This window comes from Chaetomium fimeti (genome assembly GCF_033439085.1).
Source record: "Chaetomium fimeti strain CBS 168.71 chromosome Unknown B0H64scaffold_6, whole genome shotgun sequence".
NCBI lineage: Eukaryota > Fungi > Ascomycota > Sordariomycetes > Sordariales > Chaetomiaceae > Chaetomium > Chaetomium fimeti.
In genome coordinates this window covers 918335-943658 of record NW_026944334.1, presented here as the reverse complement: position 1 = coordinate 943658, position 25324 = coordinate 918335, and the positions used below count along the sequence as shown (strand labels likewise).

Sequence of the window (25324 nt, the reverse complement as noted above, 5' to 3'; positions counted from 1 at the left end):
CCACCAATCCGCCTGTCAGCGGATGGCGGCCCTGGGGTGTTGGGCTCGATCGACGGTCGTGGAGTTGGGGTCCCTCATGGGGTCCCAACGTGGGTTCCGCGAGCAACTTGGGGTTGGGAAGAGGGTCGATTCGGGGATTTGCAGAACAGGGAAGGCATAACATGACAGCCCTCGGGAGTGTTGCTTCTTTTATCAAGCTTTTCTTGTCGTCGGATCTTGGACGGGCGTGACTGGGCCGAAAACGCGGGTTTTCAGGGGTCAACCCCAGAATCTGGGCTGCATCCAGATCCTGTGCATAGGTACTGTGGATGTCCACGACGTCCCACGGGCCCTGGTGAGTCCAACCACCATGCCATCTTTTGGTACCGGTGTCGTACTGCATAATAGCCATGTCGCACCGCACAGTTCATGCGCTCCCTGAATTGCTTGCTGTCTGATCGCTGCGTTCTGACCTGCCCATTTTGATGCTTGCGATCGGGCAAAATCGACACCAGGCTCTCGACGACCCATCCGTCGAGCCGTTCATTCCGGGGGCCAGGAGGGACGCCCCACCCGGTTGCATGATTCCCTCGCTGAAGACCCGGGTGTGGTTGCATTCTCCTGGCCCTGAAGGAGGGCTCCTTCAGTCGCCTGTGTCCCAATCGAGCGTCGAGATGAGCCGGCTGCGTGAGCCGACCGATGCCCCACCAGCAACCACGTTTCTCGTTCTCTCGTGTAATATGTCTTCCCTTTCTCTTGCTGTCCCACCGGACTGGATCCTGTGAAACAGCTGTCTCGTGGCGGCACAAAGGCGGCACACAGCATCCTGGCGAATGCCACGCATCATGGCTGCGAAACCGAGCGCGTATGACTGGTTACCATGGTTGTCAATGACTGCGGAGGACGCTGCTTTCCCGCGTTTCTGAGACAAACGAGCAGCGTGGGTGGGGCGGTTAAACAGACTTGAGCGAGCAAAACCTGCCCTGCCCTCGCGTTGTGACATCGTCTCATCTGTGGAAGATGGCCAACAGAGAATGGTGACAGACGCCTCATTTCTCGGCGCTCCCCTTGGCGCCAGTCGAGCCGAGCTGCACGGACGTGTTTTATAAGCGACACCGACGACGGAGAAAGTTTCCGGCATGTGAGAGTCGGCGACACTCGAAATTCCACAGCTCGTTTCCCAAACTCCAAACGGGGGCGAGACGTGAGAGACGCTCTGGGTTCGGGACAATGAACGAGAAGCCACATCCCGCCCGGCCTGGCACACCGAGGTGGTGACACTCATCCCCTGATGATCGAACGCGGGAGAATCACTTCGGGAAAGCGACCGCCTGAAAACACGGTCACCAGGCTCCCAGATTGCGGCCCTCGCACGACACAGGTGTGTTCGATTTTCGTTGCCCTTCTTTCCTGAACACCTCGTTAGCGCCGGCAGGTTGAACCGCTTCGGAGGGTTTGGCCCTGCTTCGAGGGAGACCAAGTGGAGTGAATGGAAGGAGTCCGAGGTTGAGTTCTTCCTTCAAGTTGCTGCAGGGGGGGGGAACGACCCTTCCCTTCCGGCCCGAATTGGGAACCAAGCGGGCCACATCCCGATTTGAACCCTGCCCCACCAAACACAAGGGCCAGAACCAATCGACGAAATATTGTTTCTGTGCCGCTCGCATGAACGTTTTCGAATTTCGTTGACATCGCCAAGAATTCGAGCCCATGGCCCGACCGCTGCAGCCGAACAGGCCCGAGCTCATCATCAACCAGTTCTCTCGCGAAGGCGTTGTCTCAATTGACGCGATCCGATCTCCGCACGGCTTCAGCGACGAATCGGCCATCTTCAACCGCACTGGTCGCCGTCCTTTCACCGCCAAGGAGGGGTCCGACACCTCTTGTTCTGTTTCGCCTTGACGCGCAGTCCAACGGGAATCTAGTCCGTGTCTCGGTCAGTCCGCAACCGCGCGAACCATCGTCTTCCGCCGTCCCGCCGGGCTCGCCGTCGAGACCGAAGGTTGTGTCCGTGTCCCGGCACATGATGGTCCACAAGTAGTTGCAGCTGGAAGCCCTTCCGGTTGCAAGGTTATTAACTTATACTTCCATACCTAGGCTGTAAGTGGCACAGCACGGTGTTGAGGCTTAATTAGGTAGCCCAGACTACCTAACAAGATTCTGTCTGTAACTTGACCTGATGCATATCTTCCGCAATACTCAACCACTCCTCTGTTCTGGACGAGACGGCGCAGAGCGGTCACTTCTGCCTTCTGGTGCCCCTCGTGAGCCATTGCCAAGCACAAGTGCTCGCTTACCCCTTCATAAACACGCTATACTTCGTACCTTGAGCAATAAGACGTGGCAAGGAAAAGAGGGGTAATGTCAGACGGTGGCTGCGCCATGAGGCGGCTTTGAAGGAAGTAAATGTCCGCCATTTTAGCATTCGATATCATCTTGAGCAAAACAGAGAAAACCCCACATCAAGGGGTTCTTTCCGTAGAAACTTAGACTTCCTTTACACAATCCACCCAGGATTGGCTACTTACCTCGGTAATGAGCACGTCATCAAAATCCATCATTCTAACTTGAACCATAACAGCCATTCCCGCCAGACTCAATTTCCTAAAAGCCATGGGCTGCATTACCCGCTTCGTTCTCGCCCTACTTAACCTCATCATCCCAATAACAGATTGGGATATCAAGTTACCAGCAGTAGCAACAACCTCTGTGTCCACCATCTTCAACCTCTTCGTCATCAACACTGGATGGGATGATGGATGGAGCCCTGAGCCTACAATCCATGCCTCCGTCATGCGTGTCGACGTACGTCGGTCACAAACCGAGTATTGGATTACCTGCACCCCTCCCTTCGGCTTCGATCCCCCAACTGCCCCATGCAACTACATTCACGGGGCGAGCGTGACCGTCAACCCCACGGGAATGGAGTTGGACATACGTCGAGCTTCGGATCTCTTTTCTGGAGGATACACGACGATTAACGGTACGGAGGTATGGACGATGGAAGCCACGTATATCAACGTGTAAGAGGCCTTCCTATCTCTCATTTTCATGCCACCCCCCTCGGCTAAGCTATATAACTCACGCCGTAGTTCGATACAACAGAAGGGGGGCAGCAACTTGTGACATACACGGGTCAACTTCGGCCTTCTGCACAGGCCAGATGACAAGCGACGTGTGGATGATCACTTCCGTCATGACTGACAGCAACATCACCTGGGGCCATATGAGCATTGTCGACGTTGAGGGCATATGGAATAGGTTTACGGATGTCAAGGCACACAGTGTTCCTGCGACCATCACGGCGGGGTTTGATAATATCCCAACCACCACCACCACCACCACAACCACGGCGTCTTGGAATGATGGCGGGGCGAGGGTAACGGGACAGGCTTACGCTATGGTCGCCGGCGCGATAGCCTTGGCTGGGGGTGTTGCTTTGATGTGACTCGGACCGAGTGTCCGGCCACCCAAGTTTCCAAAACAATGACACAGTCCGGAACCTAAACCCGGCCCATTTCGGCCTCACTATGATGATGCAAGGGGTTTCGGACGTCGACCTCTCGCTTACCACTGGTAAGTATGGGTCTCTGCATTCTCTCACGATTGCCGATCGGCGGCTGTGATGGTGGCGGAATTTTCAGACCAACAGCAGTTGGTCTGCAAGTCACCACTGTGCAGCAGGCAAGAAAAACGCCAAGCATGTCCTACTGTTTGCTACGATGGCGCCAGATGATTTGCCGCCTCAGGGGGCATGACCGCCTTAGTCTCTGACTCGACCAACCGAGGCTCTGCCACTCGGGATCCCCACTGGTCTGTTGCCGAACCGCCGACGGCCAGCGCAGCCGGTCCGGAAGGTTACGGGAGTAAACCACGGTGTGAGAAAAAGCCCAAGTGAAGGTATCGCGGCTGAAGAGATGACGGGCTTCCACGTCAACCCCCTGCCATCCTTCTTTTGGCGTCAACTAAGACAACCAGCCGCAGTTTAGTTCACCAAACGGGAATGAACAGGGTACAGTTGCATAAAGTTGCGGTATTTCGGGTGGTTTCCTTGACCTATGCCCGTTAGAGGCCTTGAAGCAAGCAAAGATGGCCGGAAGAGGCCTGAGTGAGTCCGGGAAGAGTAAGGGCGGCTCGAGAGATGCCCGTATTGGCTTCGCCTTGCCATAAGCTTTACCGCCTGTCCATTCTGGGCTTTTGGTGTTTAATGTGCCTGAAACCAACGCGCTTCCCTTCCAGCGCTATTTCTCCCTTGGCCCACGCCGCCCAGGTGACTAGATTCTGGTTGGGTTGGGATATTTATACCTGCCGATGCTGGCCATGACCTTTGAACCCGAAAACGTAGCGTTTCTTTACCCTGGACGTAGAGGCTTGAGCCACTCAACCGTCAACATGAGCCTCCGTGTTAGTCTTTCGGCAACCCCCATCGCTGTGCCCTCTTCTGGACTTATATTGTACATCTTTGGTTTCTTCCTTTTGGTCCACACTATCCGAAGGGTCCAGGCATGGTATCGGCTTCGCCATATCCCCGGGCCACCCCTCGCTGGGTGGACATCGCTGTGGTTGACTAAACGGTTTCTCAATGAGACCTTCTTCCTAGATGTGCCAGCCTTGGCGGATCAATACGGTAAGAAATGATCTGATGGAGCCGAATCAACATCCTGGAGCTACTTCCATTCCGACATTGGCACTAATAAACCATCTTGTAGGGCCTATATTCCGGATTGGCCCGGACAAGGTCGTCTGCACTGACGTTGACGCCGTGTATGGAATTTCAGGGGTCCGGTCTGACTACAAGAAGTCAGACTGGTACACCATCGCCCGCATTTCTCGGGGCGGCGACCACATTTTCACCTTGATCGACGCGGAAGAGCGCAAGGAGCGTAAGAACTTTATCATGCCAGCTGTAAGAATCCCCTCCCCTGTGGGCTCTTCTCAGTGAGACTTTCCTAACATCATTCAAATGCTAGTATGCTGGCAGGGGAGTTGATCACTTTGAGAAGGGCACTGACAGAGCTCTTGCCGCCTTCATGGATCTCATTGACAGAAAGTATCTTTCGACCACCGATAAAATCATACCCATGAACTTGGAAGAAAAGATTCATTACTACGCACTCGACGCCATTGGTGAGATTGCGTACAGCGAGTCTTTCAAGTATATCGAGGAAGACCGGGACGTGAAGGGTATCCTGGCCGTCAATGATGCCACAGTCCCTCTCCTCATGTCCCTGGGCAACTACGTATCGTTCTGGAAAACGCTTCGCACCTGGCCCTTCTACTACCTTCTGCCCAACGATGGAGACGAAAGCGGCTTTGGTGCCATTGCCGGGTATGTAACAGATTCCTAGAAGAACCGAGGGGAGAACTCACATTCATCCATCTTAGCCACGTGAGCAGCATCGTCAAGAAACGCCTGAAACCCGACGCCGATCCCAAGCACGACATGTTGCAATCCTTCATCGACCACGGCCTGCGAGGTGACGCCCTCAAGCAGGAAGTCGGTATCCAGTTGTACGTCCCCTATTCTCTCCCCTCATTCCGTTCACCCTCCATTCCCTTCTTCACCTATCAAGCAACCCCGTAGCTACTAACACGATCACCCCAACAGTTTCGCCGGCTCCGACACAGTCTCTTCCCTCCTCTACACCACCTTCTACCTCCTCCTCACCCACCCAGCCGTCTACATCCGCCTCCAAGCCGAGCTCGACGCCGCCCACACCACCACCACCACCCAACCCAACACCACCCCCAACCCCACAACCGAACCCACCACCATCATCCGCGACGCCCAAGCCCGCACGCTCCCCTATCTACAATCCGTAATCCGCGAAGGCCTGCGCCTCTTCCCGCCCCTCTGCGCCCCGCCCATCTACAAGGAAGTGCCCGCCGGCGGCGACGTGTTGTGCGGGCGGGCCCTGCCGGCCGGTACCTGGGTGGCGACGGGCAACCAGATGTGGCAGGGCAATCGGGAAAGGGCGTTCTGGGGCGGGGATGCGGATGTCTTTAGGCCGGAGCGGTGGTTGGAGGCGGGGTTTGGGGCTCAGGTTCGAGCTCAGGGTCAGGGTCAGGGTCGGGGGTTGGGGGATCAGGTGGATGGGGAGAAAGGGGCGGAGAGGCTGGGGGGGAAAGGGGGGGAGAGGCTGGGGGAGAAAGGGGGGGAGAGGTTGGCGCAGATGAATCGGCGGGTGGAGTTGGCGTTTGGGAGCGGGCAGTTTGTTTGTGTGGGGAGGGGGGTGGCGATGGTGGAGGTGGGGAAGGTGTTGGGGGAGGTGAGTTTGCCCGTTTGCCTTCAGGTGTCTTAGTTTGTTTTTGTTTTGTTTTTTATCTTGTGCTTTTGCGCGCGCGTGCTCTACGGTGTGTGGATGGTCTGGCTAACTTATGGGGGGGCAGTTGCTGAGACGGTATAACTGGGCGTTGGCCGACCCGCTGAATCCGCCCAGGATACGGAATAACGGGGTTTGGGTGATTCGGGACTTTTACGTCCGGGTTGAGAAGAGATAGGGGGTGTTTGGAAGGGGGGGACCGGAGGGTGCGTGTTGACAGTGCCATACGTATAGTTCTTCTGGATATGAGAGGAGGATCGGACTACACAGTATGAGTGTAGGGCTCAAGACTGACCGTACCAAGTGAAGCCGTATCAAAAAAGAAAAGAGAGGTTGTTACATTCATGCAATTTATGACGATGCTTCCCCTCCCCCCCAACATCACGTCCTGTCATCATGTCTACGAGTAGTTCTGCCGGCAAGCTCTGTTAGTCCCAAATGTTTGCATCAACCGTCACATCTTGCCCTCCGCGTTGAATTGCATGAACACTCTCGGATCTCTTAGTCTTGCCGTTACATCCATCCGAAATTGCCATGACAAGCGGCACCTGCCAGTTCAGACACTCTCGGACTCATGTGAATCGATCGCTTAGAGCCTGCCTCGATATCCCACGAGCCCGTAGCATCGGGCCAAGTTTCCGGTTTGGGATTTGAAACGTACACTATAATCGGTCCTGGATGATAGAGTTCGGCAGTATGAGGAACACGACAGTTCTCAGTCAACCTTGATGGCTTCCACCCATCTGATAGTGAAATTGCACCTCCGTTTGTATCCAAGGGCCGTCCCTGCACCGAGGGTGTGGGGACTTGGCCCTAAAGATCTTGAATCCACCGACCCGGTGACTAGTGTTGACGAGGGCGTCCATCTTGCGACGCTCGTCACGTTGACTTCTTGGGCGCTACCTCGATGTTCTGGCTCGAGCGCCACTTCAAGCTCCAACAGACCAGACGTCATTTCACGATAGCTGCAGCGTTACATGTGGTTAGCTACTTGGCGTTTCAGCACTATCGGACCGAGCTTAAGCTACCATCGCACACCTCCTCAATCTGGCTCGTTCGTCCTTGGACTCTCCACTCTCCCCGGGTAGCGGAGATTGCTGGGGCGCACTGACGACGGGGAACCAGAGTCTTGGGTCGGCGAGAAATCAAAGAGGAATGCAACAAGAACCAACACCGTGCCTCCAATGAGAAATTGGATAGGCGAGAGCTTGCTCTGAAGCCATATCATGGGAATTAAGACTTTGAGGGCCAGGATACCGGTCCTGAGAAACAGTTCCGTCAACGTCACGGTTTGTTGTGGTTGCGGCTCGGATTCCATTTTCTGACGACGCGTCGGATTGGATCTTGTTCATCAACGAGCAACGAACGAAGGGGGAGTTAGTAAACCACCGGCCTGTTGGGCAAAATGGCCACTCGAGCCCACGTGCTCGAGACGCGTTTAGTATTGTGCCAATTTTGCCTCATGACATTGTCAACCCGCGTGTTCGGTTGCCTCTTTGTCTAAGTTTATCACCACCAGCCGACTGTTAAGGCTGACTGATTCAACGTCATCGGAGGCGTGGTCAAAAAATGGTCTCTGATTCGATGGGTGTTGAGCCACCCCGCGCCCGAGCTGTCGCGTGGCTGCCGCCTCAGGTTTGATGCCATCCCAACTTTGCTCTCGGTATTGAAATGACCAGGGGTTGGAGGCGCGACCTCGCGGGTCATCAACCCCCGGCCGCGCACTGGCCAGTCCGGGGAACCTGGGATAGGTAATATGGGCAGTCATTTTTGGCTCCGCCCCACGTCCCATGTCGAAATAGGGGCTGATTAAATTCACTCGTATTGCGATTCTCTTGACTGATGAAGGCGTACTGTGCTCTACGCGGACGACGAGAGATCGGGATGATGACGATGGTGAGCGACAATACTCGGCCGTCAAACTCGTCACTGCAACCGTCGGCAAAGCCATGCCGATCTGTGCTCTTTAAGCTTTTGTCGCCCTCGCGATGATCCGCGCCCGGGCTGATCTGGAGAGCAAACCGGTGCTGCTGTTGGCGTTGCAGTCGCATCTTGACTCCACCACGCCGCTGTTCAGCACCGAGCGAGCCAGCCAAACGCCTGTCCACCCCCTGGCCGCAGTGCATGCCCATGTTGTGAATCACGGCGTTGCCCTTCTGCTCGGCCTGCGGCAAGGGTCCTAACGGTGGGGACCGGCGAGCGCGAGGCGCGTGCGAGTGTGCGAGTGTGCCGGTTCCCTCGCTCGCTGCAGCCGGAAATGGGCGTGGGGGAGAGCGTGGTGGAACTGCGAGAGCAAGTGATCGACAGAGTGGAGCCATTTTTGGGTGCAAACTTGTCAGCACTGAGAAGCAAATCTTCGGGGAGTTGTGCCGTCGGGCTTCTGGCTAGGTTTTAGATATGTAGACCGAGTTAGTGATTGCAGTATGTTTAACCTTGGTGTAGAGCATTGATGCGCGGCCGACTTTAGCCACCGCGTGGTTTGAGGGTTCGCCGTTAAAACCGTTAATATGGCAATTGGCGTTGCGAAGGTTTTGCCGCCACTTGCCCGCTTGGGCCAGAAGGCCAAGAAAGGAATTGGCGAGTGTGCCTGGTTCGGTTGGGTCGACCCCTGCTCGCTCTGCCCGGTTTGTGCTCCACTTGACTCGCCTGGTTCCTCTGCCGGGGCCGGAAAATGCCAGGCACACGGCGCCTTACCAAACTGGGATAGATTGCAAGGGCAGACCTGACGATCGCTTCCGAAAGAAAAAAACGGCAGGGTTGAAACAGTTCGGCGCCAAGCCGTCAAGGTGACAACCATTTCACAACCCGGCGGGGTCGGCGAGGAACAAGCACAACATGGCTCGAGCATGGGAGGAGCAAGCGGCAAAGCACCGAACCCCTTCCCACCATGCCGGGTTCGGTTTGTGTGCCGGCCCACTGTGAGGATGCAAGGAGGCGCTCTGGACCTTGCGAGTTTGCGTGTGTGCTTGCTTCATCAATCCTTTTTGTTGCATCCGCCCCCCTCGACATCGAGTCCCTCTTCCCGTCGGCATTCCCTGACGCGCCTCCATCGCCTTCACTCCTTCGGCTTTGGACGCATCACTCTCGCTCACTCAGCCGCAACACTATCCAACTACGGAGGTGGTTACCTAACTAACTCTATCACTTCGGGATATCGAGACGTGGCTCTTCGCGGATCGACTTCTTCCGGCCTCCAAGCTCTGGGTTGCCATGCCACCTTGACCATCCTTTGATACCAGCATCTTCACGAAACGAGATGCGGCTCCCACCGCCTGGGCCGATCAGGGAGAAGCTCCGGGGGAAGAGACTTTTGGGGGAGGTCGTTGGGGCGCTCACCAGCCCGGTGTGCAAGCTCCTCCCCAAGACGCCAGGATGTTCTCCACCGGAACCCGACCCGGCCCCGACTCCGGATCCTCCGGCACCGACGCCGACACCGCCGGCGCCTACGCCTGATAAACCCCCGCCGGCACAGGACCCGCCAGCACAGGACCCACCGGCACAGGACCCCCCTGCCTCGGTCCCGCAACCCACGAACCCGCCGGAAACTTCCAATCCCCCGCCCACTCAACAACCCCCACCCGCGGAGGATACGGGATCCAACGACTCCGGAAACAATGACTCCGGAAACTCGGGCTCGGGCTCGGGCTCGGGCTCGGGCTCGGGTTCAGGCTCAGGCTCTTCGGGTTCCGGTTCCGACTCGGGTTCTTCAGGCTCCGGCTCGAATGGCTCTGGTTCCACGGACTCCGGGTCTGGCTCGTCTGGGTCGGATGGGTCGAACACCGGCTCGGGGTTCGGTACTGGAAGCGGGTCAGGAGGATCAACCGGGGGAAATGATGGCAACGGAGGGAGCAACGGCGGTGGTAGCACGACCGGAGGCAGCAATGATGGCAGCGGATCCGGAAGCGGAACTGGAGGGTCCCAAGGTTCAGGGAACCCACCGCCTGCGACCAACGGACCGGGTGAAGGATCTCAGTCGGCGCCAGGTACTGAGCAAGGCGGTGTTGTGGTAGATGGCGCCGGTGTGCCCGTCGTGACACAGAAAGGAAACGACGTCAATAACAACCCGGCTCCTGCCGGTTCAACGACGACACCCGGCGGGACCGACTCGGACTCGTTCACGGGCGACGGCTTTTCTAACACGGATTTTGGCGATTTGGCGGCCGGCTCTGGGGCGTCGTATGGGAGTGGTAACGACAATGACAACACTGGGAACGGAGGTTCAACGGGGATCGGTGGCGATCACGGGCATGGCAACAACTCGGATTCCGACTCGCACCCAAGCTCCCTCCCTGGTATTATCGGTGGCATTGTTGGTAAGTCTGCGGTCTACCCATCTCACAGCATCGCGGCACCTCCTAACTAACTTACCAGCTGTCTTGGTTCTTCTCCTTGTTCTTCTTGCTCTGCTACTTTACAGGTACCGACGCACGCGTCGCGTCCAGGCTTTCCTCAACAAGTACACGCCCTTCAAGTCCTCTCCCTACACGGAGACGGAGAAGAAGCGGACGTCCATGGGCGCTGGCCTCCTGTTTACCGACGGCTGTCACGGCGACGCCCTCATGACGGACAACCGAGGCACGCTCGGCTACGGCACAATGCAGCCCTCTCCCGTCGCGCACCCCGACCCCACGGCTGCCCGCCCCGAGCGCGCTAATGGCCCTCCTCAGCTCGTCATAGCGCTGCCGGCCAGGCGCCCTGGTAGCCCCACCAGCCCATTCGAAGTCTCGCCGCTGTCGTCTCATTTCCCTCAGAGCCCGCCGCGAGCAGTAGCACCCCGCCGCACAAGCCAAGATTCTGTCGGCGGTATCAGCATCGCCAGCAGCGGTGTCTTTTCTCCGTCTCTTCTTTCATGGCCCGCTCCCCCGTCTGGCGCTCCCAGCGTCATGACTTCGCCCCCTGCTAGCTCCCACGGCAACATCACCGATCTCGCGGCCAAGTACAAACCATTGACGCCCACACAGCCGACGACGCCTTCGTATCCACTCCCGCCCCCCTCGCCAGTGAGCCCGTCGAACTGGCAGAAGCCGTCTGGGTGGGACTAAGGAAGGAAGCAACGTCAACAGGCCCGACCAGGGCGTCTCTGGAGTGGTGGTCCAAGTTGTTGGTGTAGGTCGGGTTCCTCCAGACCGACCCGGACACGGATGGATTCATGACACGACCATGAGATGAGGTACTACGGGAATGCCTCGTCCACTGACTGACCTGTACATGACATGTACATACTCACACTTATGCGTTGTGTGCCACTTATGCGCAATCTCCTATCACTGTCCATCGACTATGGTCAATCTTTTTCGTTTCTTTTCCGTTTAGAAGTGGTGTTGGTGGGGAACTGGTGGGAGCGCAAAATTACCGTACCTCCGTGTCCATATACCCCGACCTCTCTGGAGCCATAGACAGACTAGCTATAATACCGTAATCTTCCCTGTGTATATTGGGCAAATATCAAGTTTGTTTTGCTTTACGCATCCCATTTCTGTCGATCCCTGATGTGGTTGCTTTGGAGATCGTCTGCCTCGAAATTCCTTGAAGTTAATTACACATTCCACAACTCTACCTCGTATCCCCTGACCTCGAAAGGGGTTAGGGTTACCTGATCAACAAGTTGATCTCTCGACTTGGGTGACGAGAACAACCTCCGAGCCCCGCAATACCGTCACTCCCTCGGGTCCTTCCCGCTGCTCGGGATTAGCGCGGTAGATATTGCCCTATCCCCGTCATTCCGCACTTTTCTCTGACCTTTAGGTTCTGACCAAATCCCACGGGAAGGTGTGAAGGTGGACACTTGCTATGCGCGTATCGCTCTCTCGGCACCCGCGGGCCGCCGCTTCCCGGATGACATGATGGATCGACCCACAGCGACTACCAAGTGCAAGTACTCCCTCGCACGAAATTCGACCGGCGTGACTTTGTGTTACTGCATCATTTCGTAGTTCAACTTCACTCGTGGAACTGGATTCGCCATTCTCTTTCACCACAGGCCGGTATCAGCGCACTTCCACCGTAAAGATGGCTGCCACCGAGGCGTTCTCGCTGCTCAACACTTCGACCGGCGCACACAATGACCACTCACCTCGACAGCGCGTCAAGCCGGACTCCCGGAAACGGCATTCAATTCCCGATGACCCGATACGCCCTGGCCTGCTAGCAAGACCTGAAAAACGTCCACGGCGGAAGAAGCACTCACGTGGATACCTCCGAAGACTCCTCCAGCGCACCTGGGCCCTACCTCTGGGACTCATTCTCGGCTTCCTCGGGATCTACGCCTTCAACCCGACCGAGTCTAATATTGTCCACCATTTCCTCTTCCTCTCCTACAAGCTCGATGACCACCATGGCCAGTACGGCAAGGGCCCTTGGGACTTTGCCTTCCTCGCTTTCTACACCATCTTCCTCACCTTCACCCGCGAGCTCATTATGCAGGAGGTGCTGCGACCGCTAGCGCGTCTTGGGGGGATCAAGTCCAAGGCTAAGCAAGCGCGCTTTATGGAGCAGATGTACACGGCCTGCTACTTTGCCTTTTCTGGCCCGCTTGGCCTTTACACCATGAAACAGACCCCCGGGTTATGGTATTTCAAGACGCGTGGAATGTACGAATCGTATCCGAACATCGCCCACGACGGCGTCTTCAAGTTCTACTACCTATTCCAGGCTGCCTACTGGGTGCAGCAAGCCATCGTCATGCTGCTCGGGCAGGAGAAGCCGCGGAAAGATTTCAAGGAGCTCATCGGACACCACATTATCACCATCACCCTCATTTTCCTGAGCTACCGCTTTCACTTCATGTACATCGGCATCTCGATCTACATCACACACGATATCAGCGATCTCTTCCTAGCGGTAAGCCCCATCCCATCATCCCCTTCATTCATCCCCCCCTCCCCCAAATCAAACGAGCCCATCTAACCAACACGTTTTACAGATCTCCAAATCCCTAAACTACATCAACCACCCCGCCCAATCCGCCACCTTCGCCCTCTGCATCGCCGCCTGGATCTACCTGCGCCACTACCTCAACCTGGCCGTCCTCTACTCCATCGCCACCGAGTATGCCGTCGTCGGACCCTTTGCGCTGGACTGGGCCGCCCAGCAGTACAAGTGCCGCGTCGCGCAGGTCGGCACCTTTGCCCTGCTGGCCGCCCTGCAGGGGCTGAACCTCTTTTGGTTGTATTGTTTGTTTCGGAGTGCCTACCGCTTTGTCGTGTTGGGGGTTGCGAAGGATGATCGGTCCGAGGCGGAGGAGGAGGAGGGGGAGGGGGAGGTGGTGGGTGTGGTGGTGGTGGTGGATAGGCAGGGGGGAGGAACTGGCAAGGGGAGGAGGGGGATGAAGAAGGCTGCGGTGAAGGTATGATGGATGGATGGTGGGGGGTTGGGCTGCGGCGGAGTGTGTTATGATTTTGTATGATCATGAAGGCAATAATGGTTTGGCGGGCTGGTGGGTGCAGTTGATTACATCTTAATACCTAATTTATGATAGCTTGGGCGAGGTCCGTCTCGGAATTTCACGTCTTGGCGGTTGAGAGGGACACAGGCCATCTCCTGTGTAACCAAAGGCACTGGCGCTGCAACTTTCGCAAAATTACAGAGTCGGGTCGGACGATATTTTAAAGAGAACCCAATCGATCGGAATCACTTACTGAAACCTGCATGCGAGTGCTGCTATTTAGCTGTGGCCATCGATTCTGGTCCCGTTGCTAAACAGGAGGATTTGGGTTCCATGTTCTCGGCGGGTTCGGCATCTCGATGCACGCTGCCGTACCCCGCCAAGGCGCAGACATCACCTCACTCCAAACAAACAGAATCGTATGCTAAGAGTGGCTGGACTGGATCAAGGTATTTCTTAACAATTTCAATTGCGCCGCGGCCAATCCCTGGCTTGTTTAAACCAATTACACAGATGGGTCATTGGACACCAACTTGAAGATCACGATGGGGAGGGAGCACCGGATCAGAGTGACAACACAAGATTCACTGTTTCGATGATGTGGTTAAACCTATCGGGATCTGAGGTTTCCTACCCCATCTTTTCCCTTTAACCCCTCCCCAATAAGCGGACGATGGAGTGACTCCCACAATGCGTGAGGCCTACAGCATAATTACCCCACCTCCTTGGTGGCGCGTTGGCGAGCAAGAGGCCGCTTTCATGGGCCAGAGGCAGACAGAAGGCAGACAGGAGGCCGACAGGAGGCAGACATATTATCTGAAGCCGACCAATCCAAGTCGTGTCGCTGAGCCACTGCCTCCATGTGAAGGGCTGGGGAAGGCCCCGGTAATACTGCGTTAAGTGGATTCCATGTTAAGAGGTACCTGTAAGGTATCAACCTAAGGACAAACGGAGCAGGGCCCGCCACAATTTTACCAAGTTTACTTTTCTTTCCTCTCTTCACCTTATCCTCTCTTTCTTTCGCACTCTTTCCAACAGCCTGCCCTTTCGTTGGGTCTCTGAGCTTTGGGTATTTCCCCATTCCTACACACTTCTTGCAGGTCCTTCTCACTCTTCTCCCCCCATCCGGCTTCTCAACCACTTTCTCCTCATTCGGCGATCCATCGACATCCACGACACACTTTTCCCTGAACCATCACCCGGCTTCATTTGCACATTGGCAAACCTCCGCCTCTCAACTCACGAAACCCGCGTTAATCACTTCCAACGATGTCCCGCGGACGAGGTGGTTGGCGAGGAGGCTCTACCTCAAACCGAGGAGCATCCCGGCAAAACCGACGCGGTGGAAACCAGTCTCGCGGAAACTCTTCCCGCGGCGGTTCATCTTCTGGCCCTCGGCGTGTTTGTCAACAATTCCTCCGCGGGAGATGCACCTACGGCGATTCGTGCAAGTTTTCCCATGACGACAAAGACATCGAGCGCGCCCGCGAGCAAGAGGCAGCCGAGGGCATCACACCCAGCGGGGCCCAACAGACCCGAGAGGACTATTTTGACTTCAAACGCCAGGTCCGCCAGCGCAGCTCGTCCATCTCGTCATTGGGTACCCTTGGCTGGATGGAGTGCGAGGAAACATGGAACCTCGCGGCCCAGATTATGGATACTCCCAGCCGAGAGTTCCATCAATCGATCGCCAGGGACCTGGTCGACGACGATATCGGCGGCCCAGCATTCATCCAGAGGACGGTCAGATTATGCACCACCGCTAAGGGCGATAAGGACTGTCTGCAGCTTGCTCGCGCTGCCCTCAAAGTCATCACCCACCAGTCAATGCTCCTCTGTATGTCCATCGATAGTTATGTGGGTACCATCTACCGCATGATCGGCGGCAGCAGCGGCGACCAAGGGATGGCCTTCTTCTCGGATCTCAACCGGCGCCTGACTGACACTTCCCCGTCACCTCGGAGATTTCTGGCTCTCATCGCCTCGTCGCTCCACGAACTGCTCCGGCGAGAGCGGAAGTGTCTGCTGAACGACGATTTGCCGGGTCTGTTGGATGATGTCGGAGAAAAGATCACCCAGCTCAGCAGTGTGGCTCCTCAAGATGCGACAGAAGCTGCGAGCGATCTCGATGCCGTGACCATCAAGGTTGACATGGTCAAGAGGATGATGGATGGCGCCCGTCGCGGCGTGTTTAGCCATGAGCCAGCCGTTGTCGTCACCGCGAGAGGTACCGGCGCCATTCAGTCCACCTTCCCCATGGAAGTAGTTGTCCCGGGAGGCAACCATGACAACGACTTCGCCGACATCACCAAGATCCAGATCTTCCCTACTCTGGATGAGGTCACGAGCGACGTATCCGAGTACCTGCCAAGCACCGACTTCACCCGTCCGCATTTCCTCCCCGACCCTGTCCAGCGCCACCTCGACTCTGCTTTTCGTCTGCTGCGCCACGACACCTTTGGGCCCCTCAAGGAGGTCCTCGGCAATCTCCTAGCACAAACCGACGTTGCCAACGCTGCCGCATCGAACCGTTTCATCAACGGCAACATCAAGGCCCATAGCTACTCCAGGGCTAGCATCCAGCACGTCTTGGTCGATCAGGGTTTCGAGGTAATCGTATCCTTCACGCAACCGCCCCAGCTGCGCAAGTTCTCCCTAGCGGACCAGCGGCGTTGGTGGGAGGACTCCTCTCGGCTCGAGCCGGGCGGCCTTGTGTGCTTCATCTCAACCCGAGGCGACGAGAAATCATTCCTGCTGTTTGTAGTTACGCGAAAGGAGACCCGTGAGGTTGAGGAGGGCAAAAACAAGAGCACCCTTGTTTCAGAGCGCCTCAACCCTGCAATTACGATGAAGTTGGCCTCGGAGACCCAACAAAACCTGTACAAGCTCCACCGCATGTACGTCGAGAAGCAGGAAGGGTTGCTGATCGAGCTCCCCGGTCTAATCCCCGAGACGTTTGTCCCCATCCTCGAGAATCTGCAACGGATGATGCGAGATGGAGACCTCGCCTTTCGGCGTTGGATCCTGCCGTCGACGGAACACGCCGACGATGAGCCGTCCACCGTGATATCGCCACCGGCGTACGCTCGCCGGCCCGGGTTCAAGTTCAATCTCAAGTCGATCACCAAGAGTGGGCAACCTAAGCTCAGCATCGATCCAGCTGTGCCCGGTGGGGACGTTGCCGCGGGGGCTCTTGAGGCTGCCACCGGCCTCGACCGTGGGCAGTCCGACGGCTTGATTGCAGCCCTGACACGCGAGTACGCCCTCATTCAGGGACCGCCTGGCACAGGGAAGTCGTATGTTGGCGTGCAGCTGGTGAGGGTCTTGCTGGACCACATGGCCGACGCAAAGCTTGGCCCGATCCTTGTCATGTAAGCAGCTCCCATCCCGGTGCCTTGACTGTGTGTGCACAGTAAAGTGAGCTAACATTCCATTTTGTGCAGTTGCTACACGAACCATGCGCTGGACCAATTCCTAAAACACCTTCTCGAGGTTGGCATCGACAAGATCATCCGGATCGGAGGCCAGAGCCGTGCTGAAGAGCTCGAAGGCAAGAATCTCCGAGTCGTGAGCAAGGAAACGGGCAAGACCGCGGTGGAGAACCGAATCTTGGGGCAGAACTACTCGGAATCCGAGGAATGCCGCAACAATGCCGGGAACAACCTGAAACCTCTGCACCAACTACGCAAGGGTAAGCTTGACTTCGCCAGCCTTCGACGTTTCTTGCAGCGCCACTCCCCGAGCGTTTATCGTCAGTTCTTGTCCATGCAGACGGACGAGGAGGGATACACCTTGGCTGGCGGTGACCCAGTACAAGTCTGGCTCGGCAGGAAGCAAAAAAAGGCCGCGTGGGGAGGAAACCTGGCGGGCGAGCGGATGGATGACGATGCCTTGGCCGAGCTTTCTCTCAGGGCCGCACAGGACATTAACTCGCTCACACCACCGGAGCGCTGGGCGCTGGCTGAGAACTGGGTGAATCAGCTTACCCAGATACAGAGTGACCGCATCTTCGAGCTGGTTGATGAAGCCAAGCGTCACAGGGAGACGATCCACAGCGTCCACGACGATGTCAACCGGCGCACGCTCCTGAAAGCTCAGGTCGTGGGGGTCACGACCACGGGGTTGGCCCGAAACATCAAGATGCTTTGTCGTCTCGGAGTCAAGGTCATCATCTGCGAGGAAGCAGCCGAAGTGATGGAACCACACCTCATTTCCGCTCTCATGCCCGGGGTTGAGCACTTCATCCAGATCGGCGACCACAAGCAGCTCCGACCTCAGATTCAGAATTACCTACAGTTCAGTCTGGAGACCGCGGCGGGGCGTGCCCATCAGCTGGACCGCAGCCAATTTGAGCGCCGGGCAGTGGGCGAACCCGGCCTGCCGCCGTTGCCGGTAGCGCAGCTCAACGTCCAGCGACGCATGCGGCCCGAGATCTCCCAGCTCATCCGGAGGATGTACCCGAACCTGCGAGACCACGACAATGTCATGAATCTGCCGTCCGTTGTGGGGATGCGAGACAACCTCTTCTGGCTGGACCACGACCACCCCGAGGACGGCAAGGACGACGGCTCCCGGGTCAAGTCGCACAGCAACCCCTGGGAGGTGTCGATGGCCAAGGCCCTGGTCCACCACTTGGTGCGGCAGGGCGAGTACAAGAGCACGGACATTGCGCTGTTGACTCCCTACACCGGCCAGCTCCAGAAACTCCGCGCCAGCCTCAGCAACGACTTTGAAGTCTTCCTCAGCGACCGCGACATCGAGGCTCTCGCACAGGAAGGGTTTGAGACGAAGCCAACCGAGGAAGAGAAGACCGACTCCGGCCCAAGGAAAGTCGTCGAGAGGAAGAAGCTCCTCCAGACCATCCGCCTAGCAACGGTCGACAACTTCCAAGGCGAAGAAGCCAAAGTCATCGTCGTGTCCCTCGTGCGCAGCAACAGCACCTCCAAGGTCGGCTTCCTGCGGACCGAGAACCGCATCAACGTGCTGCTCAGCCGCGCCCAGCACGGCATGTACCTGATCGGCAACGCCCGCACCTACCAGAACGTCGCCATGTGGGCCGACGTGCACCAACAACTCACCACACGAAACGCCGTCGGCCCCGCCATCTCCCTCTGCTGCCCGCGCCACCCGGACACGCCGCTCGCGTGCGCCGACCCGGCCGACTTCGCCGTCAAGAGCCCCGAGGGCGGCTGCGCCCTCACCTGCGACAAGCGCCTCGAGCCCTGCGGCCACCAGTGCCCGGCGCCGTGCCACTCCCAGCGGCTGCATGATGCCTTCGACTGCCTGCAGCCGTGCCCGCGCCTGCGCGCGACGTGCCGCCACCCCTGTCCCAGGCTGTGTGGTCAGCAGTGCGGGCCGTGTCTGGTCAAGGTTGATGGCGTCAAGCTGCCGTGTGGGCATGTCCATGATAAGGTGGCCTGCTATCAGACGTTGGACCTGGGCGCGATCCGGTGTTCCAGGGTTGTTGAGAAGGAGGTGCCGGGGTGTGAGCACAAGGTCACTGTGCCTTGCTACCAGGATGTTACTGCGAACTCGTACTCCTGTTCGACAAAGTGTGTTGCCGCGCTCAAGTGTGGGCATCGGTGCCCTGGAACTTGCGGTCGATGCCGCGGGGAGAGTGCCGAGGGAGTGGTCACGTTCAGCCACCAGACGTGCAACAAACTTTGCGACCGGCCGTATGGTACATGCAACCATCGCTGCGTGAAGACTTGCCATGAAGGGAAGGAGTGTGGGACTTGTACGCGGAGGTGCGAGGTAAGCCGAATCTTTTGCGGTTTTCCCCCGAGAATTTCTCTCCCCCTTTTCTGTCCCCTTACCTTTCTCTATGCCAAAATCTTTCCAAACCTGTCTTGTTGCCTCGACGTTACCTGAAGGGCTTCCTTAATTAAGTGCTTGACTGCCGTGGCTGACACTGACGTTTTTAGGTCCGATGCTCCCACTCTCGGTGCCACCAAGATTGCCAAAAGCCCTGCGCCCCATGCATCGAGAAGTGCACATGGTCCTGCGAGCACAAGGGGTCCTGCTCGTTGCCATGCGCGGCACCCTGCGACCGACTGCCCTGCGACGAGCGCTGCACCAATACTCTCAAATGTGGCCACCAATGCCCCAGCTTCTGTGGCGAGGAATGCCCGCAAGACTTGTGCCAGCTGTGCTGCGCCCATAAGGACGCTCGCGTGGATCTCATGGAATTCAAGACATACGGCGAAATCGACCTAAACGACACCCCGGTCGCAGTCCTGGGATGCGGCCACTTCTTTACGGGCGAAACGCTCGATGGCATGCTTGGGATGAGCAACGTATACACGACAGACAAGCTCGGTAACTACAACGGCCTTGGGGAACTGTCCGGTCAATTGATGGCCGTTCCTGCATGCCCGGACTGCAGGGTGCCCATCCGCCAGTTCGCCACCAAAAGGTACAACCGTGTTGTCAACAGGGCAGTCCTAGACGAGACCTCCAAGCGCTTCCTAGTCGGGGGCCGCGAGACGCTGGCGGAGCTTGAGGGGCGCGTGGCCGTAACGGAGCAGCAACTCACCGATTCCGAACCGACAGCCCGCAAGGTGGCCCTGAAACTGCAAATGGAGATAACCAAGTTCCGCAAGGAAATGGCCGCGGAGCACCAGCCCACCAAGAAGCTCTTCGACGCCGTTCTGACCTTCCAACGCCTCCAGCGGGAGCAACCCCTAGAGCAAGCCTTCACCAACCTCACCCTCTCCGAACCCACCACCACCACCGTCCCCCAACCAGTCTACGACCAGCAAATCACGCTCAACGCCCACCGCTTGCAGGTGCGCACGCAAGAAGCCATACTACGCGACGGCTTCACCAAGCTCTCCGAGCTCAACGGCGGCGCCCTTCTCACCACCGCCATTACCGGCACCGACACCTGCAAGCGAGCCACCCCCTTCCTGCGCGACTGCCAAACCCTCATCGACGCCGCGACCGCCGCCAAGCTCCCGCGCCTCGTCATCCCCACCATCCTCTCCTACGCCCGCATCGCCCAGCTCGAGGGCTGGTACCGCCGCACCGTGGCTAGCACCACCATCACCACCACCACCGCCACTACCGGCGAAGCCCCACCAACCCCAGCCCCCACCACCGAGCCGGCAGCGGGCACAGAACAGCAAAGCACCACCGAAACGGCGCGCGCCCTCCTTGAGCATGCCCTGACGCTCTGCGATACAGTGCCCAGCGGCGCAGCCTACCGCGAGGAAGTGGAGGCGACGGCCAAGCTGTTCGCCGAGACGCGGTACGAGGCGGTGACCCCCGCCGAGCTGGCGGCCATCAAGGCGGCGATGGTGGAGGGGAGGGGCGGGTTTAGCACGCATGCGGGGCATTGGTATACGTGTCGGAATGGGCATCCGGTGAGTCCTTTTCTTTTCTTTTTTTGTTCTAACTGTGTTTTTTTTTTGAGGGGTGTTTGGGGTGGCCTTTTCCTCTCTCTCACCTTTTCTGCTTGCTTGGGGGAATTGTTGGCTAATCAGATTGTTGCTGCAGTTTGCGATTGGGGAGTGTGGCATGCCGATGGAACAGGCGAGGTGTCCTGAGTGTGGGGAGGCGATTGGGGGGCGGGATCACATGACGATGGAGGGGACGGAGAGGGATATGCGGATGGAGGTTTGAGGTGAGGCGGGACTTGAAGTTGGGATGGGTGGGGTTCGTGGGTGTTGAGTGTTTGGGGATGTGGAGGAAGGGGTGCACGGCAGGTTGCTGTTGTTGATGGCCAGGGAGGCCGCTGGTGATACTTGATTGAGTAAGGTTTTGTTAAATATGGTCCGCACCGTGGTCTTCGCAAAAGGGGTAGTCAAAAAGATAACGCCAACATAACCTCAACAACCCACCTCGCCGTCGTTTACTGCCGCTTCCACCTCACCCTCCTCTATTGTTGCTTCTCTCCGTTTCCATTCTGCGCCCCGCGCTGCTTCTCAACCACGTCCTTCCGCACCCAAATCTCTCCGATCGGGCAGCCGTCCTTTTCCACACATACCCACTCGCCAATGCCCAGATGATCTGGCGCCATCCTCACACCCCTCCCACCGCCGCCCACAATGAGATTGCCCGGGCGGTACTTTTCGTGGACCTGCATGCGGCGAATCACGCTGCCGTGGATCCTTGCGTTGATGGGGATATCGCGAACCTCGCCGCGGGGCAGGGGCCAGCTGATGGGCTTCCAGGAGCCGTCTGGCTGTAGGTCCATGCGGCGGAAGGGGAGGTATCTGCCATGGTAGGTTAGCGATGCCGTGGTACGACTGAGGGGAAGATGCCTGTGTGCTATATGGGTTGCCCAGTGATTGGTCTGGTGGAGAGGGCAGGGGAGGGATGGGAGGTGTATTAGAAGTAGTCAGACTTACTCCATGACCTTCCAGGCTGCGACTGCCGACCAGCTAAGGCCGCCCCCGAACTCCAGCGAGTCGTGGATGAGGGCCGTGTGGGCCTTGTGCATCATCTCCTTGAAGGTTGGCGGGCTCGCTGAGGAGTCACTCGAGCTGCCGCTGCTCGAGGTCGTGGGCGTGTTGGGTTCCTGGTTAAAGCCGGCCCGCTGGAAGAGCTTTGGCGTGGCGGTGCTCGGGCTGCGAACCATGATGTTGGGGATGGGAGGATGTCCGGGAGCCGTGGCGGGTGCTTCAGTCTGCTGGGGTTCTGCGGATGTCGTGCACAAGTCGTCGAGCGCATCCATGCAGCCCAGCTCTCGGACCTTGTCAAGATCAAAATTGAGACCAGCCTTCATCGCCTCGTGGATCATCCAGACCAGAGGGACGTGGCTGGCGGATTTGGACTCGGGGAGGAGCTCCCATCCACCACCGATGTCGGCGTGACCGCCCGCAAACCAGACTTCATCGAGGTCTTGGTCTGAACCTTCCGACTCTGCATCCGAGCCGACATCGTGATCCTCGTCGTGGGGGTGAGGAGCGACCGAGATCTCGGACTTGCCGTCATGGGGGATAGCCTCCAAGTTTGAGCCCTCTGTCATGCGTGTCCGTCGGGATCGTGCCGAGTGCGAGCGAGCACGGTAAGGGGCGGGGTCCTCAGGGACGTCCAATTTGGCCTTTCGGCGGCGACCCCTACCCTCGGCCGCCTTATCTGGCGCAACGCTCCCTTTCCTTCCCCACTTCTCGTTGATCTCATGAAGCCTTTGGTGAACGGGATTGCGCTTCTCCGGCTTCTGGCGGCGGGCGCTACTTTGGTAGATGAGATCCTGTCTGAACTTGGCCCGGCGCTCGTCAATGGCGACGGCGTGGCGTACCACCTTTGCCGACGTGCGGGCCGTGTAGGGGAACTTGCTCCGCGCCATCCAGGCCGTTTCGAAGCGAGGCACGCTATTGACGGTATCAAACAGACCGAGGAAGCGGATGCGGCGAACAGGGCGGGAGAAGGTCTCACGGAAACCTTTCATGAACTCGTACATCTCCTTCTTCTTTTTGAGGCCTTCGGGCGTCTGAGCGTCCTGGCGGCTCTGCCAGTTGGAGAATGCTTTCCAAGCGAACACAACCATCTCCTCGTTGCCGTGCGACAGGAGGCCGACGTAATCCAACATCTCGGCGAGGAAGCGAGCGATGTAGGCGCCGCGGGAGAAGCCAAAGATGTAGATCTCATCGCCGGGGTTGTAGAACCGCATCAGAAAGCGATAGCCACCGACGACATGTTGGTCGAAGGATGACCCAACGGCCGAGTCTTTGGCCTTCTTGTACCAGGACTTAATCCTGGCAACCGTACCCGTGTGGGTGAGGCTGGCCGAGACGACATATGTGCCAATTCCAGCTTGGCAAGTTAGTGTTATGCACGCACAGGGCCACAGGAAGTTCAGGACTTACGTTGGTAATAGTGGTCTACGCCTCGTTAGCACTCTCGCTCCTCTGGCATTGGGAGGGGGATACGTACATTGCTCGCTCGCGGTTCTATCCAGCATACGGAAGATCTTTAGGATATTGCTGTCGCTGTCATCGCCGTGGAACTTATTACCTGTACCATCAAAGCACAGGACGATTTTCCGGGCCTTCCGTTGATGCGAGTGTGAATAGGAAGGCCGAGGATGGTTCTCCGCGGCGGCGGGCGTGGCCGGGCGAGACGGGAGATGGGTCGAGAAGAACTCGTCATGGGAGTCCGGTCGAAACTCCATCCCTGGATTCTCGGCACCGACGTTACTCTCTTGCGCGCCGGGCTGCAGGTGCGCAGTGTCCATTGTATTGTTTACAGATCTGTACACGCAGATGGTCTCAGATCTCTCGCGTGGTTTAGTTCAAAGGCAGATGAGGGTTGGGCTCCAGGACCGCGTTGTCGACCGAGCCTCATTGGATCGAGCACTCAGCCATTTTGACACTCCTGCGCCTAGCAGGGGAACCATTCATACCCATATCTCCGGTAACTATCCGAACCGAGACCCCGCTCATGATCCAGCCACCGATCCCCATGTTTCTCGTGCTCATCGGGAGAGCGCCGATCCTCTCCCGACGTCCGGCTGGCGGTCGGATCGACGACAGATGGACAGCGAGCAGCGGTTCTTTGCTGCCCTATCACAACCGCAGAGGAGAGGGAGGGGCCTGGCGGTCTCCATTTGGCGAAAGCCGCGAGCGGTGACCCGCATAGTCGGCGACCGAGCGTTCGAGGAGAGGTAAGTGTGAGCCTATCAGGAGAGTTTCAATTGCAGGGCCCCGGCTTTCAGCTGGCATGCGGGCCTGCAAGGGAGACGAAAGCGGAAGAAGCGGTCCACTTGATATTCCGGCGGGCGGTAACAGCGGCCGAACATGACGGGAGCTTGAGTGCTTGGGCAACCAGAGAGCGGTGGGCAATTCTTGGACAGAGTATCCACTCAGAATGGTGATATTCAAAGATGCTCACCTTGGCTGACTTGGCTGTCGCACTCAACAACCTCAGCTCGCCTTCAGCCGTCCATGCTTGGGGTCGGAAATGGTTGGTTGGACCCTGTCCTTTTTTTGCCCGGCTTATCCGCGAGAGTTCTCGTCCGTGCGGTGATCTTGGAAGGGTCCACGCAAAGTGCAACGTTGGGTTGGGGCTCAGGTGGGCGAACAGAAACAGATTCTGCCGATTGCCGGCGATTCTGGGGTCTTGTGCGTTGCAGCGAGTGACAGCCAGGTTTTCGGGCTTATTGTGTCTGTCGGTATGTAGGTAGTTTCTGACGCGCGCGAGGAGTCGAGATCGATCACAAAGTCGTGGGGTAGCAAACCTAGACCATTAAGTATAACGTGACCCGGAGAAAATGTCCTCAGTGTCTCTGATGTGCCGCGATCATGTCTTGCTTGTGACGCCCCTTCTGAATGTGGTTGTCGATGGCTCGATGCGCCTGATCCAACAACGCGCCTTGCTTTCACGATTTTGGAATTCACTGATCAATGCGTGTGTGTGTGTGGTGTCTGGGCGACAAGGTTGAGGTTTGCTCTCTTTTTTTTTCCCAGGGTCCTTGCCAAGCCGGGCCGCACCCTTCCCATTCGGCTCTCAACCGGACCGCGCCGATTATTGGCCCTACAGGGAACATTTGTGCCCCGTATTGCCCCCACTGATCGACAGGATAGTCCAGACCCCCCGGTGGCCCCCACTGAGCGATCATTGCATCTGCACAACCACACAACCTGGAAACCGCAAGTTCCAGGTTGGCCGAGTTTGGGCGTCTCCAATCGAACCACAC

The 25324-nt window shown here is 57.6% G+C and overlaps 8 protein-coding genes across 8 annotated transcripts; 4 read left to right on the top strand and 4 right to left on the bottom strand.

Annotated features, from left to right (window-relative positions):
• Positions 1–16: 16 nt before the first annotated feature.
• Positions 17–1509, bottom strand: B0H64DRAFT_206473 (uncharacterized protein). The gene is made up of 2 exons (XM_062799349.1): positions 943–1509; positions 17–850 (listed from the first exon to the last, which is right to left on the bottom strand). The coding sequence occupies exons 1-2, from the start codon at positions 1262–1264 to the stop codon at positions 252–254; spliced, it is 921 nt and encodes a 306-aa protein (XP_062656642.1). The 5' UTR covers positions 1265–1509; the 3' UTR covers positions 17–251.
• Positions 1510–4368: 2859 nt separating this feature from the next.
• B0H64DRAFT_465112 (cytochrome P450) lies at positions 4369–6776 on the top strand (the record flags this gene model as incomplete). Its single annotated transcript, XM_062807654.1, has 7 exons — positions 4369–4603; positions 4686–4882; positions 4947–5305; positions 5362–5487; positions 5585–6020; positions 6138–6245; positions 6367–6776. The coding sequence occupies 7 exons, from the start codon at positions 4369–4371 to the stop codon at positions 6475–6477; spliced, it is 1572 nt and encodes a 523-aa protein (XP_062656641.1). The 3' UTR covers positions 6478–6776.
• A 526-nt stretch (positions 6777–7302) lies between these two features.
• Positions 7303–7811, bottom strand: B0H64DRAFT_206344 (uncharacterized protein). Its single transcript, XM_062799347.1, has one exon. It carries the CDS (start codon positions 7615–7617, stop codon positions 7342–7344), a length of 276 nt encoding a protein of 91 aa, XP_062656640.1. The 5' UTR covers positions 7618–7811; the 3' UTR covers positions 7303–7341.
• On the bottom strand, positions 7812–8803 carry B0H64DRAFT_206348 (uncharacterized protein). Its single transcript, XM_062799348.1, has one exon. It carries the CDS (start codon positions 8615–8617, stop codon positions 8006–8008), a length of 612 nt encoding a protein of 203 aa, XP_062656639.1. The 5' UTR covers positions 8618–8803; the 3' UTR covers positions 7812–8005.
• Positions 8804–9452: 649 nt separating this feature from the next.
• Positions 9453–11427, top strand: B0H64DRAFT_206303 (uncharacterized protein). The gene is made up of 2 exons (XM_062799346.1): positions 9453–10612; positions 10671–11427. Exons 1-2 carry the CDS (start codon positions 9556–9558, stop codon positions 11339–11341), a joined length of 1728 nt encoding a protein of 575 aa, XP_062656638.1. The 5' UTR covers positions 9453–9555; the 3' UTR covers positions 11342–11427.
• A 615-nt stretch (positions 11428–12042) lies between these two features.
• On the top strand, positions 12043–13534 carry B0H64DRAFT_403551 (TLC domain-containing protein). Its single transcript, XM_062804319.1, has one exon. It carries the CDS (start codon positions 12309–12311, stop codon positions 13203–13205), a length of 897 nt encoding a protein of 298 aa, XP_062656637.1. The 5' UTR covers positions 12043–12308; the 3' UTR covers positions 13206–13534.
• A 1418-nt stretch (positions 13535–14952) lies between these two features.
• On the top strand, positions 14953–21306 carry B0H64DRAFT_326522 (uncharacterized protein; the record flags this gene model as incomplete). Its single annotated transcript, XM_062800742.1, has 5 exons — positions 14953–17054; positions 17127–17493; positions 17632–19437; positions 19608–21047; positions 21181–21306. The coding sequence occupies 5 exons, from the start codon at positions 14953–14955 to the stop codon at positions 21304–21306; spliced, it is 5841 nt and encodes a 1946-aa protein (XP_062656636.1).
• A 90-nt stretch (positions 21307–21396) lies between these two features.
• B0H64DRAFT_206266 (uncharacterized protein) lies at positions 21397–23966 on the bottom strand. The gene is made up of 4 exons (XM_062799345.1): positions 23563–23966; positions 23496–23510; positions 22035–23442; positions 21397–21899 (listed from the first exon to the last, which is right to left on the bottom strand). Exons 1-4 carry the CDS (start codon positions 23861–23863, stop codon positions 21563–21565), a joined length of 2061 nt encoding a protein of 686 aa, XP_062656635.1. The 5' UTR covers positions 23864–23966; the 3' UTR covers positions 21397–21562.
• Between the last annotated feature and the right edge of the window lie 1358 nt (positions 23967–25324).

Coding starts and splice junctions, on each gene's coding strand:
- B0H64DRAFT_206473 (XM_062799349.1), bottom strand. CDS start 1,264: ATGAGTGTCACCACCTCGGTGTGCCAGGCCGGGCGGGATGTGGCTTCT. Junction 851..942: donor GGCAGGTTTTGCTCGCTCAA/GTCTGTTTAACC, acceptor CATGGTAACCAG/TCATACGCGCTCGGTTTCGC.
- B0H64DRAFT_206344 (XM_062799347.1), bottom strand. CDS start 7,617: ATGGAATCCGAGCCGCAACCACAACAAACCGTGACGTTGACGGAACTG.
- B0H64DRAFT_206348 (XM_062799348.1), bottom strand. CDS start 8,617: ATGGCTCCACTCTGTCGATCACTTGCTCTCGCAGTTCCACCACGCTCT.
- B0H64DRAFT_403551 (XM_062804319.1), top strand. CDS start 12,309: ATGGCTGCCACCGAGGCGTTCTCGCTGCTCAACACTTCGACCGGCGCA.
- B0H64DRAFT_206303 (XM_062799346.1), top strand. CDS start 9,556: ATGCGGCTCCCACCGCCTGGGCCGATCAGGGAGAAGCTCCGGGGGAAG. Junction 10,613..10,670: donor TATTATCGGTGGCATTGTTG/GTAAGTCTGCGG, acceptor CTAACTTACCAG/CTGTCTTGGTTCTTCTCCTT.
- B0H64DRAFT_206266 (XM_062799345.1), bottom strand. CDS start 23,863: ATGGACACTGCGCACCTGCAGCCCGGCGCGCAAGAGAGTAACGTCGGT. Junction 21,900..22,034: donor GCAGCCTGGAAGGTCATGGA/GTAAGTCTGACT, acceptor CTACCATGGCAG/ATACCTCCCCTTCCGCCGCA.